The sequence below is a fragment of the Ananas comosus genome, unplaced genomic scaffold (genome assembly GCF_001540865.1).
Source record: "Ananas comosus cultivar F153 unplaced genomic scaffold, ASM154086v1, whole genome shotgun sequence".
In the NCBI taxonomy this organism is placed as follows: Eukaryota; Viridiplantae; Streptophyta; class Magnoliopsida; order Poales; family Bromeliaceae; genus Ananas; species Ananas comosus.
In genome coordinates, this window is record NW_017891295.1 from 4,747 (window position 1) to 20,904 (window position 16,158).

Genomic DNA, 16,158 nt, shown 5'->3' on the forward strand with positions numbered 1-16,158 from the left:
TTTGTCGTTTCTATTTGTTGGAAACCCTAAATTTGAATTTTAGGGTTAGAAATGGGGATTTTGGATTTGTAGCTTCTAGAACCAAATTGATTGGTTTAGAACTTTGATTTAAGTTGGATTTGAAGGACACTAGCTCCCTTTTGGAGATCGAGAGAGATTCCTTCGCGTACGGTGAGTTTTTTAGCCCTTTCCTTGAGTTGCTTAATATTTGAACTCATGAATTGTAGTTTCGATTTTGTAACTCCCCTAACCTATCTCTTAGGGTGCTAAGAGTGTTTATCGAAGCTTCGTTAGCGTTTCGGACACCCGCGCGGAGCTTTTGGTGGGTTTGGCTTCACGTGAATAGGGGGAAATCCCTCCTAAGTGGTTAAAATATGGTGTATTATCATTTTGCATGCATTTCCATGCTAGATAGGGTTTATGTGAATTTATGAATACCTAAAATACATGTGTTGTGTATCATGAAAATCCCTCTCTATATAGTAGAGCACTATGTGTATTGTACATGTATGTTTAGAGTATTCTCATTTCCAAGTCGGAAAAATATGTTGCATGTGAGGAAGATGGTTAAAATATGTATTCATGAACTCATGTTTGAATATAGTGAACTAGAATGCCGTAAAGGGGCACTTGAACTAGAAAACTGTTGAACTGCAACTCAGAGACATAATGATAGGCCACCAGAAATCTACTATTATCCGTGTTTTAGACATGATGACATAGAGATAGGCCATTGAGATAGTTACTATATTCCGTGTTTTAGACACGATGACATAGAGGCAGGNATTTGCTCTCCGGGTCCCTTTTTGCTCCGTTTATGAGCTCCAATGCACTTAGGGTCCACTTTAACTCATTCGATCCCGCGTTCCGCTCGTTTTGACGGAACTCGGCACGACTTATGAGGGATGTGGAGTGTTACATATTTCCTTCCACCTTATTATAGATGGTAGATCTACTCTCGCTCTGATATCTCTAGTTGTAAACTACTTTTGGCTTTATTTTTCCGCTGTTGTTGTAAACGCCTGATATGTGTTGACATATGGCGGGTCTGGGCGCGCTACCGGGAGGGCCTTCACCGGTCCCGGGGCGTGACATGCACTCTATATATACCATGTGTATTTTTGCAAAAAGGTCCTCCAAAGCTGCATATTACTAGCCAAGCCCCTCACAGCCCGAGCATTTTGCGCATACGCATCTCGACATTCGAATTCACGCAAAACGGTGCATAAAATGTAGGGTTTTTCTGTAAATTTTTCATTTTGTCAATTTCGACCCCTCAGCTAACTTTTTGCGATTCTCGAAGATTCGGCCGTCAGATTTTCGATCGGATCGCGCCAGCACGTTCAGCAAAATTGTGGCATTGAATCTACAATTTTGTTTCGTCAGATTTGATTGCCGATTTGCGACGAAACTCATCCCCTCACCAAGTTTCCAAAAATCACACACACACACACACACACACACACACACACACACACACACATATATAGTGTGTGTGTGTGTGTGTGTGTGTAAATCCAATAACCCTTATTTTTCTTGAAAACCGTGCATAAAAATCCAAATCCGTCAGTGCCATTGGGTTCAAGACAGTCGAACCATTAAAAAACGAGCTATTGGATCACTATGAATGGAGTCCAATACGCACGAGAAGCCATCTCCATTAATTGGCCTCTCCGAAAATCGGAGTTACTATTCACTTTAAGTGATTAGTACAGATCACGTAACTTCTCTATCCTAACTTGTTTTCTCTCGAAACTTGACGAGTGCTTATGTAATTAAATTACACACAAAAACATATTTAACAAAGGGTTTATCTGCACTGCAAAAATCTTAGTCCTCACATTTGAACTTCAGAATTGGATTTAATCCAATGTTGAACTCATATAGGTTCTAGCTGCCAGCTTGCTATTCTGGACTCTTGCTCTGGGCGCCCAGAAGTTGGTGCAGAAGGGTCCAGATCTTGACAGCAACCTGATTTAGCCTATTTTGAGGCAAATCTTTTTCAAGGCCTTCTCCAGCGACTTCTTGCCTTTGTTGGAGTCGCGTTGAAGGTGGATTAATGTTATCTGAAGCCTTTGGAATTCCTCCTAAGTATTTGAAACCCCAACCTGTATAGTTTACACATAATCATCTTGTTTAATAGCTCAAATGGTAGATTTGCATGTTATGGATGAAATTTAAGTTTTGGAGCATGTTTAGTTAATTTATGATAATTAATATCTGCTGAACTGGGATTTGACTTAGGAGAAAACTTATTAACCTACACGTGACACTTTTCGAAAAATTAACAGATTTAGTTTCAGGAGCTAATTTTTTTGTATCACCGTTGTTAGTGCGTCGTGAATACTTAGACTAGTGTAGTTTGAGTTTACACTCGTGCTGAGGGGTCGAGCTCGTTTCTACAGCAGAGTTAGGCTGTTTTGTACTGTCGGGTGCCGTCGGGGCTGATGGTAGACCCAGATTTTTACATCTTGTATCAGATTGTATCGAGGCCACGTGACCCTTGGTTGTTAGACCAATTTGATCCATTTGTGTTGACTATAGTCTGTGTAAGCCTGATTGAGCTCGACAGAGACACGCTTGCATACTGGGTTTGGTCGCTCCCACGAGTGCCGCTCCGGAGTGAGGCATTTCTTGCGTTGAACATCGCAGCAGTCCCGTTTGGGTAGTTTTCTTGGACCGGCCACCCCCGTGGTTGGTGTGCAGTGTAGTTTGGGCATAGGTTGGACTGGCCAGTTTGCGGTCCATTAAGATTGGGTCAGTGTGGTTGATTTATAGCTAGTGATGCACTTCTGTGTTTACAGCGAGCATGGTTTGGACAGCGGTAGTATAGTGGTATATAGCTGTAGAGTTTCTTACAGCTTATTTTACTATCTTTTACCTATCAGTTTCATACTTGTACTGTGGACTTAGTGGGTAGACCGTTGGGGTCGGTGACGATACCCACTGAGGACTACTCTGTTTTGTAGTAGTTCTCACATCCATTGTTGCCATCTTTTTGCAGAGCCTTCTACTGTTGCTGCTACTAGCTCTGATCGAGGTAAGGGATTCACGAGTTAGATCCCTATCTTCTCTAGTCATTTTGCTAGAGGAGTACTCATAGCAGAGATAATTTTGGATGTTGCCATATACATATAGTTGTGTTTAGTTGTACTCTCTGAGATGTGGTGGTACTTTTGGAACTTATATATATAGTAGGCTTTTTATTATATATATGTTTCAGTTTTAACAGCTTTATACTTCTTATTGTAGCTATTATCTGTTTGCTGGTACAACTATCGTTTCGTATATACAAAAAAATTTTATATATACGATAAGTCTATTGGTGAGAGCAGGAAACGTAATAATTCGAGGCGTGACATTTTTAATGTTTTTAACTTATTGTAAAATAATATGAAAAATGATGAAATTTGAATTTTATCTCTCACTTATATAAAATCAAACAGTCCTTTCAATGCACGGAAACGAAGGCTCGCAATATTAAAAATTTATTGGCTGATTGGCCACGCAATAATTTCTTGTTTAGTTGGGCAACAAGTATTCTCGTGATCACGGGAATGTTTCTCCACGTGTCGCCCGTTTGTTGGCCAAATAATGTCGTGGTCTTCTCCTTTAATAAATGAACACTGCAATAGATACTCCAAAGTGGGCAAAATTTTGGGCAAAAATTTTATAGACACAGTGTCCATAAAATTTAATTTGAGGATACCTTGGATGAGTGCCGCGTGGCCTCCCGATACTCCTGATGGGCGCCATGTCGTCCCCCGTAATTCTGCTTTTTGGGAGAACAGTGGGGTTTATTTCGGTGCACCCGGTGCACCATATTTTATTTTAAATTTTATTTTTATTTTTTAATTATAATTTAATAAAATAATAGAGATATATTTTATGATATGTTACATACATATTTAAAATTAATTTTAAACCCTAAACTCCAAATTTTTTATATATAGAATTTTAAAATATCATAATATATAACTACATTAAATTATAATTTAAAAGTAAAAAAATTAAAATAAAAAGTAGTGCACCATGTGCACCCAAAAAAAAATAAAGCTGCTTCCCTGATGAGGCAGGTGCCACGCGGCGCCCATAGGAGGCATCCCCAAATTACTTTTTATGGACATTGTGTCCATAAAATTTTTGCCCCAAAGTGTATATACTACACTTATAGCATAAATAATAGTATCATCATGGATGTTGAGCGGGCTAAGAAATCTTTCGATAGTAAACGGGCGTTTCACTATCGAGTTGTTTCGATGATAGAGCTTCTAAAAATTGACGATCGCTCTGATCTAAACCATTTAAACTACCTAGAAATCAAATTTCACGCACTTTCAATATTGTTCTTTTATCCATCTAGTGAACAAAAATGAATGGCTGAAAATGAATATTCTTTAAAAAATGATGATAGGAGTCTTGTAATCAAGATCAAGAGTATAGATCTTGTTTTAAATAGTTTAAAGAATTTTCTAACAAAAATTTAATTAATTTGAATATCTTTACACCGTTAAACGAGAAAACGTCTCTTATCCACCATTAAAATTACAAATTTTGAAACCCTTTGATCATTAGGCAAATGATGTCGAAAAGATTTGAAATTTGATTTTTAAACACTTCAAGTGGTATAGATCATGTTCAACGGAGCCGATCGTCAATTTAAAAGCTCTATCATCGAAAACAACTTGATAGTAAAACGCATCGTTTACTATCGAGAGTATTCTAGCTCAACTCGTATCATCATTATGTTCTAACATTAATTACTAAATTCTAAATATTATTATTAAATTTTAATTTCAAATTCATTTATATGTAAGTTAACATATCAAAAATATAAACTGCACCCAAAAATAATATACCGAAGCAATTCTGTTAGGCCCAGTTTAGTTTGGAGATGAAGCAGAGGTAATTTTTTTTGAGATAACGAAAGTTATTTTCGTTATTCACCAAACATGATATTTTTTTTGTCAGAATATTTTATTTCGATATCGACCGTCCCTAGAGTAAGTGGCAAAGGGTTTGGTGGTTGGTACCTGAGACCCAAGTTCGAATCCTAGTTGATTCACAATTCCAGCTAAGTTTATTCTAAATAAAATAAACTAAGCGGTTAGCATACTACCTTTCTCTCAAAAAAAAAAAAAAAAAATATTCCGATCAAATCTTACTATTTCTGGTTATCCTTGATAGCTTGGGATAAACTATTCCACCCTTTTAGTGGAATTATAGTGCTACTCCAAAGTTTAATTTCACGTTTTATTAAGATTATAAATTGAATTAAAAATAAATTATATAGAAATAATATCTTCTAGATGTAATAAATTATTTTTATTATAAAATTATTAATTATATTATATTACAACAGATTATTTATATTTAATTATTATAGTAATTTAAACTTTAATATTATAGTAAATTATTTTTGTTAAATTTAAGTTTAAGTAGAATTTGAAAAAAAAGAAATTATAAACAATTATTTTTTATTAAATCATAATTATGATAAATTATTTTTATTAAATATTATAATAAATTATTTTGTTACATTATATTTTTTTTATGTCAAATTCAATCATAATTTTTTTGTTCTTACTCTTTTATAAAATTAGCTGAACATAATTTCAGTTATTCATAAAAAATAAAAATAAGTATATTACAAACTAAATCTGACTTTACTTTATTTTTTATTATTCTAGAAAAATAATTTATTTCAGAAATAAAATATTAATTCCAACGTCTATTATTTTTTGAGAGAGAGGTAGCACGCTACCCGCGCTTCGTTTATTTTATTTAAAAATAAACTTAGCTGAAAATATGAATCAACTAGGATTATCAACTACTAAATTTTTTACCACTTGCTCTAGAGTCGGTCGGTATTTCAAAGTCCATTATTAACGAATGGAATTGGCCCTTGATAGATTGAACCACGGGCTCTCCTCGGGTCAACTCTATCGTTTACTCGAGTCGTCGTATTCTCGCTTGCGTGATCCGCCGGCTGAGACTGCCCACCGGCTACACTTCACTACTTCAGTATCCCGCTCTGTGCGGGGTCACCCGGCGACTGCGGTAACCTCTAACTGGTCGCATTAGTCAACCAATCACAACCGTCCGTTCGTAAAACGGCCTTCCCTTTTGACTCCGACATTCTTCTTTTTCTTTTCGTTTCTTTCCGAGCAGTTATATAAAAAAATAAACAAATAAAAGCCCCCCTTCGCCCTCTTTACCCTACTCCGTTTCTCTACCAATTTAATCAATAATTACATAACCTCGTCTCCTCCTTCCCGTCGTCCTCCTCCTCCTCTTCTAATCGTGATCTAGGGTGATCAAAGCTTTAGATCTATTGCGCTGCTGCGGACGATGGCCGTGGATCTGATGGGGCACGCGAAGATGAACGAGCAGATGGTGATCCAGGAGGCGGCAGCGGCGGGGATCCGCGGCATGGAGCGCCTCATCCTGCAGATCTCCCACCATGAGGAGCCATCGCCATCGCCATCGCCATCGTCGCAGATGCAGATGGACTGCAGGGAGGTCACGGAGCTCACCGTTTCCAAGTTCAAGAATCTCATCGCCCTCCTCAACCGCACCGGCCACGCCCGCTTCCGCCGCGGCCCGCCCGCCCCTCCGCCTCCGCCTCCGCCTCCGCCGCGGCCGCAGGCCCTAACCCTGGCTCCGCCTCCGCCTAAAGCCCGAACCCTGGATTTCGCCCGCCCGGCGATGAGCAGCGTGTCGGCGCCGATGTCGTCGTCGAGCTCGTCGTTCCTGTCGTCGGTAACCGCCGGCGACGGCAGCGTCTCGAACGGCGGACAGCAGCAGCCGGTTGGGCCGCTGGCCCTCCGCCTCGTCCCCGCCGGCTGGAAGCCGCCGCTGTCTGTGGCGCCGCTGAAGAGGAAGTGCGACGCCCACGCCCACGCCCACGCCCACGCCCACTCCGAGGACGTCGCCGGGAAGTACGGGGTCAACGGCGGCCGATGCCACTGCTCCAAGCGGAGGTATATATCTCTACTTCTTGTCTTGAAGAAGCAAAAAAAATAAAAAAAGAAAAAAGAAAAAAGAAGAAGAAATCTTCCGGCACGGCGTACTTTTTTTCTAAATTGAATATATTCCTTCTTTTTCCAAATTAATTAAACAGGAAGTTGCGGGTGAGGAAGACGATTCGCGTGCCGGCGATAAGCGCGAAGGCGGCGGATATTCCGGCGGACGAGTATTCGTGGCGCAAGTACGGGCAGAAGCCCATCAAGGGATCCCCATACCCCCGGTATTTATATTTAAGCTCTCCAACAAAACACTCCGCATGGATGGATAATTAATTAATTAGCTAGCTAGGAATTAGGAAAAAGCAAAGCAGCTTCTGTAATGGATACCTATGTATACATTATTATTATTCGATTAATTTTAATTTCTAATGGATGGATGCATACATATACATGCACATACAGGGGATACTACAAGTGCAGCAGCTTGAGGGGGTGCCCCGCGCGGAAGCACGTGGAGAGGGCGCCCGACGACCCTTCCGTGCTCATCGTCACCTACGAGGGCGAACACCGCCACTCCCTAAACCCCCAGCACAACCACAACCCGAACCTCCTCCTCCTCAGCAGCAGAAGCAACAACAGCTCGCCATCCGCTCCTACTGCGCCTCTCACGATCGACTCCTTTCGCCCCGCCTGATCCATTATTATCATCCCTTCCGACTTTCTTTCTTTTCTCCTTCTGTTTCCATTTTTCTTTTTTATTGATTACATTATTATTACCGAAGCTTTATCCCTTTTCTGTTTGTATGATTGGATCGTCAGTTAATATTTTTTCCAAAAAACATCTGTTAATTCGGGCAGAACAAATCACTTTTCTGTTCCAGTTAGCAAGTGTTTGCGGGGCAAAAGAATTAACTGAGCAGCTAGATGCTAGAAAATGGGATAAAGTTTAGAAATTAATAATAATGTAATTAAAACTATGTTTTTCTTTTTACTCTTTCTGAAAGATGTGTAAAGAAATTAGTTCTTGTCCATTTTTGTTAGAAAAGAATTGTGGCCGAAAATATTGACTTTTCGTAACGGCATTATGAGCCAGATTTAACTACAGGGCTTGACGGACTGGGCGGTCAAAAAAGACTTGTCGGTCTCGGTCCGTTGGGGGGGCCCGTTGTTTTGTTGAAACGTACCCGACTTCCCGCTCTGTAGTGGGCCTGTGGGGCCCGCACGCAGCTGGCCTCGTTGACTACTTGTCAGCGATGGTGATGATTTCGAGACGACTTTTTCTTTACAAGTTGTCTTTATTATGCTATTTATTTATTTGCTTAACATTATATAATGAGGAAGAGTACTGCAATCCATAAACTTATATATATATATATATATATATATATATATATATATATATATATATATATATATATATATAATAATAGTCCGGCTACTATGGCTATCGGTAGTACGGAGCGCTCCGTCTTACCGAGTTGTTTTCGATATGCGTTCAAAATGCGACGATTCGGCTTCGTTAGACTTGATCTACACTATTATAAAGTATTTGGAACTAAAATTTCAGATTTTTCAAGACATCATTTGACTAGTGATCAAAAATATTTCAAAAAATTGACATTTTAACTGGCCGATGTGGTGTGTTTGTGAGTTTAACTGTGTAAAAAATCCAAATGCGTATGAAAATTTATAGAAAATTATTTCACTATTATAGATAAGATCCATATATCTGATCTTGAATTTAAATCCTTTTATCATTAAACTTTTTCCAATGAGATTTTTAATTTCAACGTCAATTTAGACTACTTATTTGATAGGTAAAGATATCGAAAATTACTGAAATTTTAGTTTACTAAATACTTCCAATAGTGTAGATCAAGTCTAATAAAAGCCGGATGTCGATTGGAAGTCGCATTCTCGAAAACAACTTGTAGCACGGAGCGCTCCTGCTAGCGATAGTGACTATACCCTAATTCTATATATAATATATAAATATAATATATATATATAGAATTAGGCTATACTATACTAATCGTATACCGAGCTCCGGTACTAGTAATTATTTCGATCAGGGTTCAAGATCAAGATCCACAACGCGTTAATATATGATCTAGAGTATATTGAATTCGTTAAGATAAAATTTTAGTTTTGTTCGATATGCGTTTACATAGTAAAATAAATTTTATATCAAAATGGATACGGTGAAATTGAACCATCTTTAAACTTTGAGTATAGGATTTTTAATTCAAGATCAAGAATGTTAACTTAATCTATATAGTTTAAAGTATTTTCTATCAAAATTTGAAAGAAGATTTAGATTCTTCTACACCGTTAAACTCTAAACTCGTCATAATATTCATTAAAAATGACCAATTTTGAATAGTTTGATGATAAAGTAAACTATGTCGAAAAAATATAAAATTTTTATTTCTAGAAATTTTAAATACCCTAGATCAAGTTTTAACGGTGTGGATGTTGATTTGAACGCCCTAAGATCGAAAACCAACACTATGTACCGGAGCTCGGTACGATAAAGTATATGTAGCCCCTACTATATAATAATATATATATATATATATATATATATATATATATATATATATATATATATCGTAAGGTAAATTAAGTTGAAAAATTATAAAATTTGATTTCTAGAAGTTTTAAATGTTCTAGAAAATATTTAACGGTATGAATCGTCGATTCGAAAGCTCTATTATCGAAAATAACTTATGAGTACGAAGACAATCGTACTCATAAGATATAGTAGTCGGACTATATATATATAGTTGAGCTAGAATGCTATCAATAGCAAACGGGCTTCGTTGCTACCCATTTGTTTTCGATGATGGAGTCTCCAAATCGATGATCGGCATCGTTGAACATGATCTATACCACTTGAAGCATATAGAAATCAAATTTCATACTTTTTTCGATATTGTTCTCTTGTCTATCAAGTGGACACAAAATGAACGGCTGAAAATGAATATTCTTTAAAAAGTGATGATATGAATCTTATAATCAAGATCGAGAGTATAGATCTTGTTCTAAATAATTTAAAGAATTTTCTAATAAAAATTCAATTGATTTGGATATCTTTACACTGTTAAACGAGAAAATGTCTCATATCGATCATTAAAATTATAAATTTTAAAACCCTTTGATCATTATGTTAATAATGTCGAAAAGATTTGAATTTTGGTTTCTACATACTTCAAATAGTATAGATCATGTTCAACGGTGCCGATTGTCGATTTGGAGGCTCCATCATTGAAAATAAATGTCTGGCAACGGAGCCCGTTTGCTACCGATAGTATTCTAGCTCAAATATATATATATATATATATATATATATATATATATATATATATATATATATAATAGTCGCGGCTACTATACATAAAAATGATTAGTACAAAGCCCTTGTACTATTGAGTTTTCTACCGTTAGATCTACATTTGATCATTTTCACCCGTTAATTATACTATTAAACAACCATCCATCAACCCTAGGGACATACTATCAATTTAACCGGGAACCACTATCATCCTAACCGCACATTCTTTCATCCAACGCGCCGAGAAACTCAATAGTACCAAGGGCTTGCTACTATTGATGTTAGTAGCATAATTATATATATATATATATTATATATAGATATATATATATTATATATAATATATATATAGAGAGAGAGAGAGAAAGAGAGAGAAGAGAGAGGAGAGGAGAGAGAGAGCAGGGTGCTGTGTCAGGAGCACGGAGGCCTCGTGCTCCTGAGCCGTTTTCGATGATAAATTTTCGAATCGACGATCGGCTCCGTTAGACTTTTATCTAGCGCATTTGAAGTTTCTAGGAAAATAATTTTTGCGATTTTTTGATATCATTTACCTAGTGATCGAATGTTTCAAAATCCATAATTTTAATGGTTGATATTTGCCGTTTTCAAGGTTAACGGTGTAGAAGTATTCAATCAGATAAAATTTTGATAGAAAATTTTTATATATTATCTACACAGATTAATACTTCTAATCGAAAATTTTAGTGCTATATCACCAGTTTTTATAGGATTTTATTTTCAGCTGTTAAAAATTATTGATTTTGAATCCTTTCGATTGCTAGGTATAATGATATCGAAAAATCGCAAAAATTATTTTCTAGAAACTTCAAATATGCTAGATCAAGTTTAACGGACGATCGTCGATTGGAAAATTCCATCATCGAAAACGACTCAGGAGCACGGAGGCCTCCGTGCTCCTGAGAGCACAGCAGTCCTGCTCTCATCTCTCTATATATATACATATATATATATTATATATATAGCTTGTGTGCTATTAGGAGCATGGAGATTTCCGTGCTCCTAAGCGTTTTCAAATCATGAAGCTTCCAAATCGACGATCAGCCCATTAACTTGATTTAGGGTATTTGAAGTATCTAGAAATAAAAAATTTTGCGATTTTTCGATATCATTTACCTAGCGATCAAACGAGTTCAAAATCAACGGCTGAAAATAAAAATCTCAAAAAAAGTGGTGATATAGCCGCTAAATTTTCGATCAGAGATATTGATCTTGCAGTAAATAGTATAAAAAATTTTCTATCAAAATTTTATCTGATTTAAATACTTCTTATACCGTTAAACTTGCAATGGTATACATCAACCATTAAAAATGTTGATTTTGAATACTTTGATGCGCTAGGTAAATGATATCGAAAAATCACAAAATTTATTTTTCTAGATATTTCAAATACGCTAGATTAAGTCTAACGAGCCGATCGTCGATTCGAAAACTCCAAAAAAAACTACTTAGTGAGCACGAAGGGGTCGTGCTCTATAACACACAAGACTCTACTTTCTATATATATATATATATATATATAATATATATATAATTATAATTATATATATATATATAATATAATATATATATATTATATATAAAAAAATTATTATATATATTTATATATAGGCTACTATACTTTTATGAGTATAGAGCCCTTCATACTCATAAGTTGTTTTCAATGATAGAGCTTCCGAATCGACGATCCATTCTGTTAAATATGATCTAAAGTATTTGAAACTTTTAGAAAATTAATTTCGTAGTTTTTCGAAATCATAATAAAGTTCATCAAGAAGGTATAAAATGAACAGTCAAAATCAAACGACGTCTTAAAAATGGATGATCAGATCCTTCAATTTAAGATCAGAGTTATTGATCTTTATCTATATAGTGAATAGAATCTTTTATCAAAAATTTAACCGATTCTGATTCTTTTACACCATTAAACTAACAAATATCTCATATCGGCCGTTAAAAATTATCAATTTTGTGACCTTTTGATCGTAAGGTAAATGATGTCGAAAAATTATAAAATTTGATTTCTATACGTTTTAAAATATCTAGATAACGTTTAACGGTGTGGATCGTCGATTCGGAAGCTCTGTCATCAAAAATAACTTATGAGTATAAGGGCGATCGTACTCATAAGAGCATAGTAGCTGGACTATATATATATATATATATATATAGTGTGAGGCTACTATGCTTCTGGCAACACGGAGCCTTCTGTGCTTCCAGATCGTTTTTTATGTTGCGACTTTCGAATTATCGATTGGCTCCGTTAAACTTGATCTAGAGTATTTGAAGTACCTAGAAAATAAATTTTATGATTTTTCATTATCATTTGCCTAATGATCGAAGGGGCTCAAAATCAACTAATTTTAATGACCGTAGTGAGCCGCTTGCAAGTTTAACGGTGTAGAAATATCCAAATCACGTGAAATTTTAATAGAAAATTCTTTATACTCCATAAAACAAGATTAATATCTTTGATCTAAAATTTTAATGTTATATTATCACGTTTTGTAGGATTTTTATTTTCAGCCGCTGATTTTGAGTCCCTTCGTTCACTAGGCAAATAATATCAAAAAGTCACATAATTTCTTTTCTAGGTACTTCAAATACTCTAGATCAAGTTTAACGGAGCCGATCGACGATTCGAAAGTCGCAACATGGAAAACGACCTGTAAGCACGGAATGCTCCGTGCTTCCAGAAGCATAGTAGCCTCACTCTCTCTCTCTCTCTCTCTCTCTCTCTCTCTCTCTCTTTATATTATAATATTAGTAGTCTTGTGTGCTATTAGGACGCACGGAGCCGTCCGTGTCGCCTTAAGCCGTTTCGAATGATCGGAGCTTCGAATCGACGATCGGCTCCAGGCTTGCTCTAGCATAATTTAAAATATCTAAAAATAAATTTTGTAACTTTTTGATAATCATTTACCTAACGATCGAAGGGTTCAAAATCAACGGCTGAAACAACAATCTCACAAAAAGTGGGGTGATATAAGTATAAAATTTTTGGATCAAACATATTGATCTGCGCTGTAAATAGTATAAAAAATTTTCTATCAAAATTTCATCTAATTTAAATACTTCTACATCCGTTAAACTTTGCAAAACGGATAATCAACCTTAAAAATGTGATTTTGAACTCTTCGATCGCTAAGAAAATGATATCGAAAAATCACTAAAAATTATTTTTAGATAGAATTCAAATTATGCAGATCAAATCTAAACGAGCTGATCGCGATTGGAACTCCATTATCGGAAAAAAGCTTAGGAGCACGAGGCCTCCGTGCTCCTAATAGGCAACACAAGGCCTACTCTATAGATATATACATATAATATATATATATATATATATATATATAATATATATATTATATAATATATTATATAATTATGTCAAGCTACTATGCTTATTAGGAACTATAAAGTAGTTGGTGCTGTTGCCAATTTTTTTTTTTTTAAGGCACCTTAGAATCACCCTATTGACATTTTTAACAATTGATAATAATTATTAAACCAATGGGTGACCACTCACCCTAGGGTAACCACTGCAACCGCTAAGGGACCGCTTATCATCTCAACACGTAGAACTTTGGATCCAATGGCTAAAAAAATCAGAACACAAACTATTTTATACTTCCGATCTAGTATAGTAGGTCTACACTATATACTATATTATATATATATATATATATTATAGAAGAAGAGAAAGAGAGAAGAAAGAGAAGAAAGATAGAGTTGAGCTATGAATACTATCGATATGCAAACAGGGACTCCCCCTTCCGTTACCCACCCATTTGTTTTCGATTAATAGAGCCCTCCAAATCGACGAACGCGCCGTGAACCATGATCTATACCACTAAAATATTTAGAAATAAATTTCTAAATCTTTTCGCACATCATATTGCCTAATATCAAGAGAGATTTCCAAAATTTGTAATTTTAAATGGTCGATCTCAGGTGTTTCTCGGTTAATCGGCGTAAAAATATCAAATTCAATTGAAGTTTGGTTAGAAAATCTTAAACTATTTAAAAACAAAGATCTTTACTTTTGATCTTGATTACAAGACTCCTTATCATCATTTTTTTAAACAAATATTACATTTTAGCCGTCTCATCTTTTGTGTCTACCTCGACTGGATAAGAGAACAATACTGAAAATGTAGAATTGATTTCCAAACAGCTTCAAGGGTATAGATCATGTTCAACGGTGCCGATCGCGATGGAGTTCCATCATTCCGGAAACATGGGTGCAAACGGAGCCGTTTGGCTATCGGATTAGTATCTAGCTAACACTATAATATATAGGCTACTATATCTATCTACTATATCGGAGCTCCGTAACTATATCTTATTTCGATCTAGGTGTTTCAACATTAACGATGCCATACTGTTAAATATGATGATAAGGAATTATATAAATTCTTAAATCTAGGCTGGAATACTATTATACCACCAATCACTTCGGTGCTTATAAGTTTTCTGCCATTCGATTAAAGATGTGTGGTTAGATGATCGTGAGCCGCTCTAGGGTGATGATAGTTATACTTGAATAGTAATACATCCGAAAAATAGACGATGAAAATGATAAAGAGGTAAATTTATGAAGAAAATCATTAGCACCAAATGGTCTTGCTATAGATATGTATCCAGCTGGACTTTTCTCTCTCTCTCTCCCGGCTCTCTCCTCTCTCCGTTCACGCTCCGTGCTCGGCGAAGTCTCGATCTCCACAGGGTCCCAGGACCGTCTCAACACTCACTCGAACCTCAGGAGAATGCTAGGTCGGATCCCCAGATAGTCTCCTCATCTCTCTCTCTATATATATATATTATATACTATTAATATATATATTATATATATATAACAGTAATAGACGGATTACTATAATAGACCAACTCGATCTTTGGCTATAAGTTTTCCGCCCTTGAGTAAAAGATGTGCGGTAGGAATGATGTGGGCTCCCCTAAGGTGAGTGGGATGTTTGTTTGAATAGTATAATCGAACGATAAAATGATAAAATAGGTAAAGTTCTAACGGCAGAAAGCTTTGATAAACACCAAATGCTTTCGTGGCTATTGATAGTATTCTAGCCGCACTCCTCTCGTCTCCTCTCTCGCCATCCCTCGGTCTCTTCTCTATATACTATGATATACATAACACACTACTACTGAAGGACCCGCGCTTTGTGGCCTGATGATTCTGTAGAAATAAATATATAAATAAAATAAAAAATAACAAAAAAAAGAGCCCAAAATTATATAAAAAAAGAGTAACTGGAAAGTAAACAACTATTGCTGTAATAAAAATATAAGAATAACACCTCTGTAGATTTAGCGATAAATTATAACAGTATAATATTTTCAATTATTTATATTTCAATTTTACTATCACAAATATGTCCCTTCAAAACCATAACAGTATAATATAAGTGGGATAAAAATGTCAAAACATATTATAGAAAAATTTAGGGATAAACCCTAAATCCACTCAATTTTAAATTTAAATATTTAATAAATATTTTAGAAAAAGTAAGTTGTCACGTTCCTGGTTGAAATGATTCTATAATTTTTTTAAAATCCAATCTTTCAAAATTTTATTTTGATTATCCAATTTTTCGATATATTAGATTTCAGTCAGTCGATGATATTTTGACTTTAAAAATCTGAGTGCATCGCTTTTCGATATATTAGATTTGAGTCAGTCGACGGTAAAATTAACTTAAACTCAATCAATCTTTCTTTTATTTTTTAATGTGCAATTTATATCTAAATACTTAATATTATAAAATTAACATTTATATTAAATACAAATAATTTAAACTATTTAAAAATTATTTATATATTTTT

General features: G+C 35.5%; 1 protein-coding gene across 1 annotated transcript; it reads left to right on the plus strand.

Annotated features, from left to right (window-relative positions):
* The first annotated feature begins 5,949 nt into the window (after nucleotides 1-5,949).
* Nucleotides 5,950-7,880, plus strand: LOC109704814 (WRKY transcription factor WRKY51-like). Its single transcript, XM_020225603.1, has 4 exons — nucleotides 5,950-6,983; nucleotides 7,124-7,249; nucleotides 7,431-7,702; nucleotides 7,762-7,880. Exons 1-3 carry the CDS (start codon nucleotides 6,352-6,354, stop codon nucleotides 7,660-7,662), a joined length of 990 nt encoding a protein of 329 aa, XP_020081192.1. The 5' UTR covers nucleotides 5,950-6,351; the 3' UTR covers nucleotides 7,663-7,702; nucleotides 7,762-7,880.
* The last annotated feature ends 8,278 nt before the right edge of the window (nucleotides 7,881-16,158 follow it).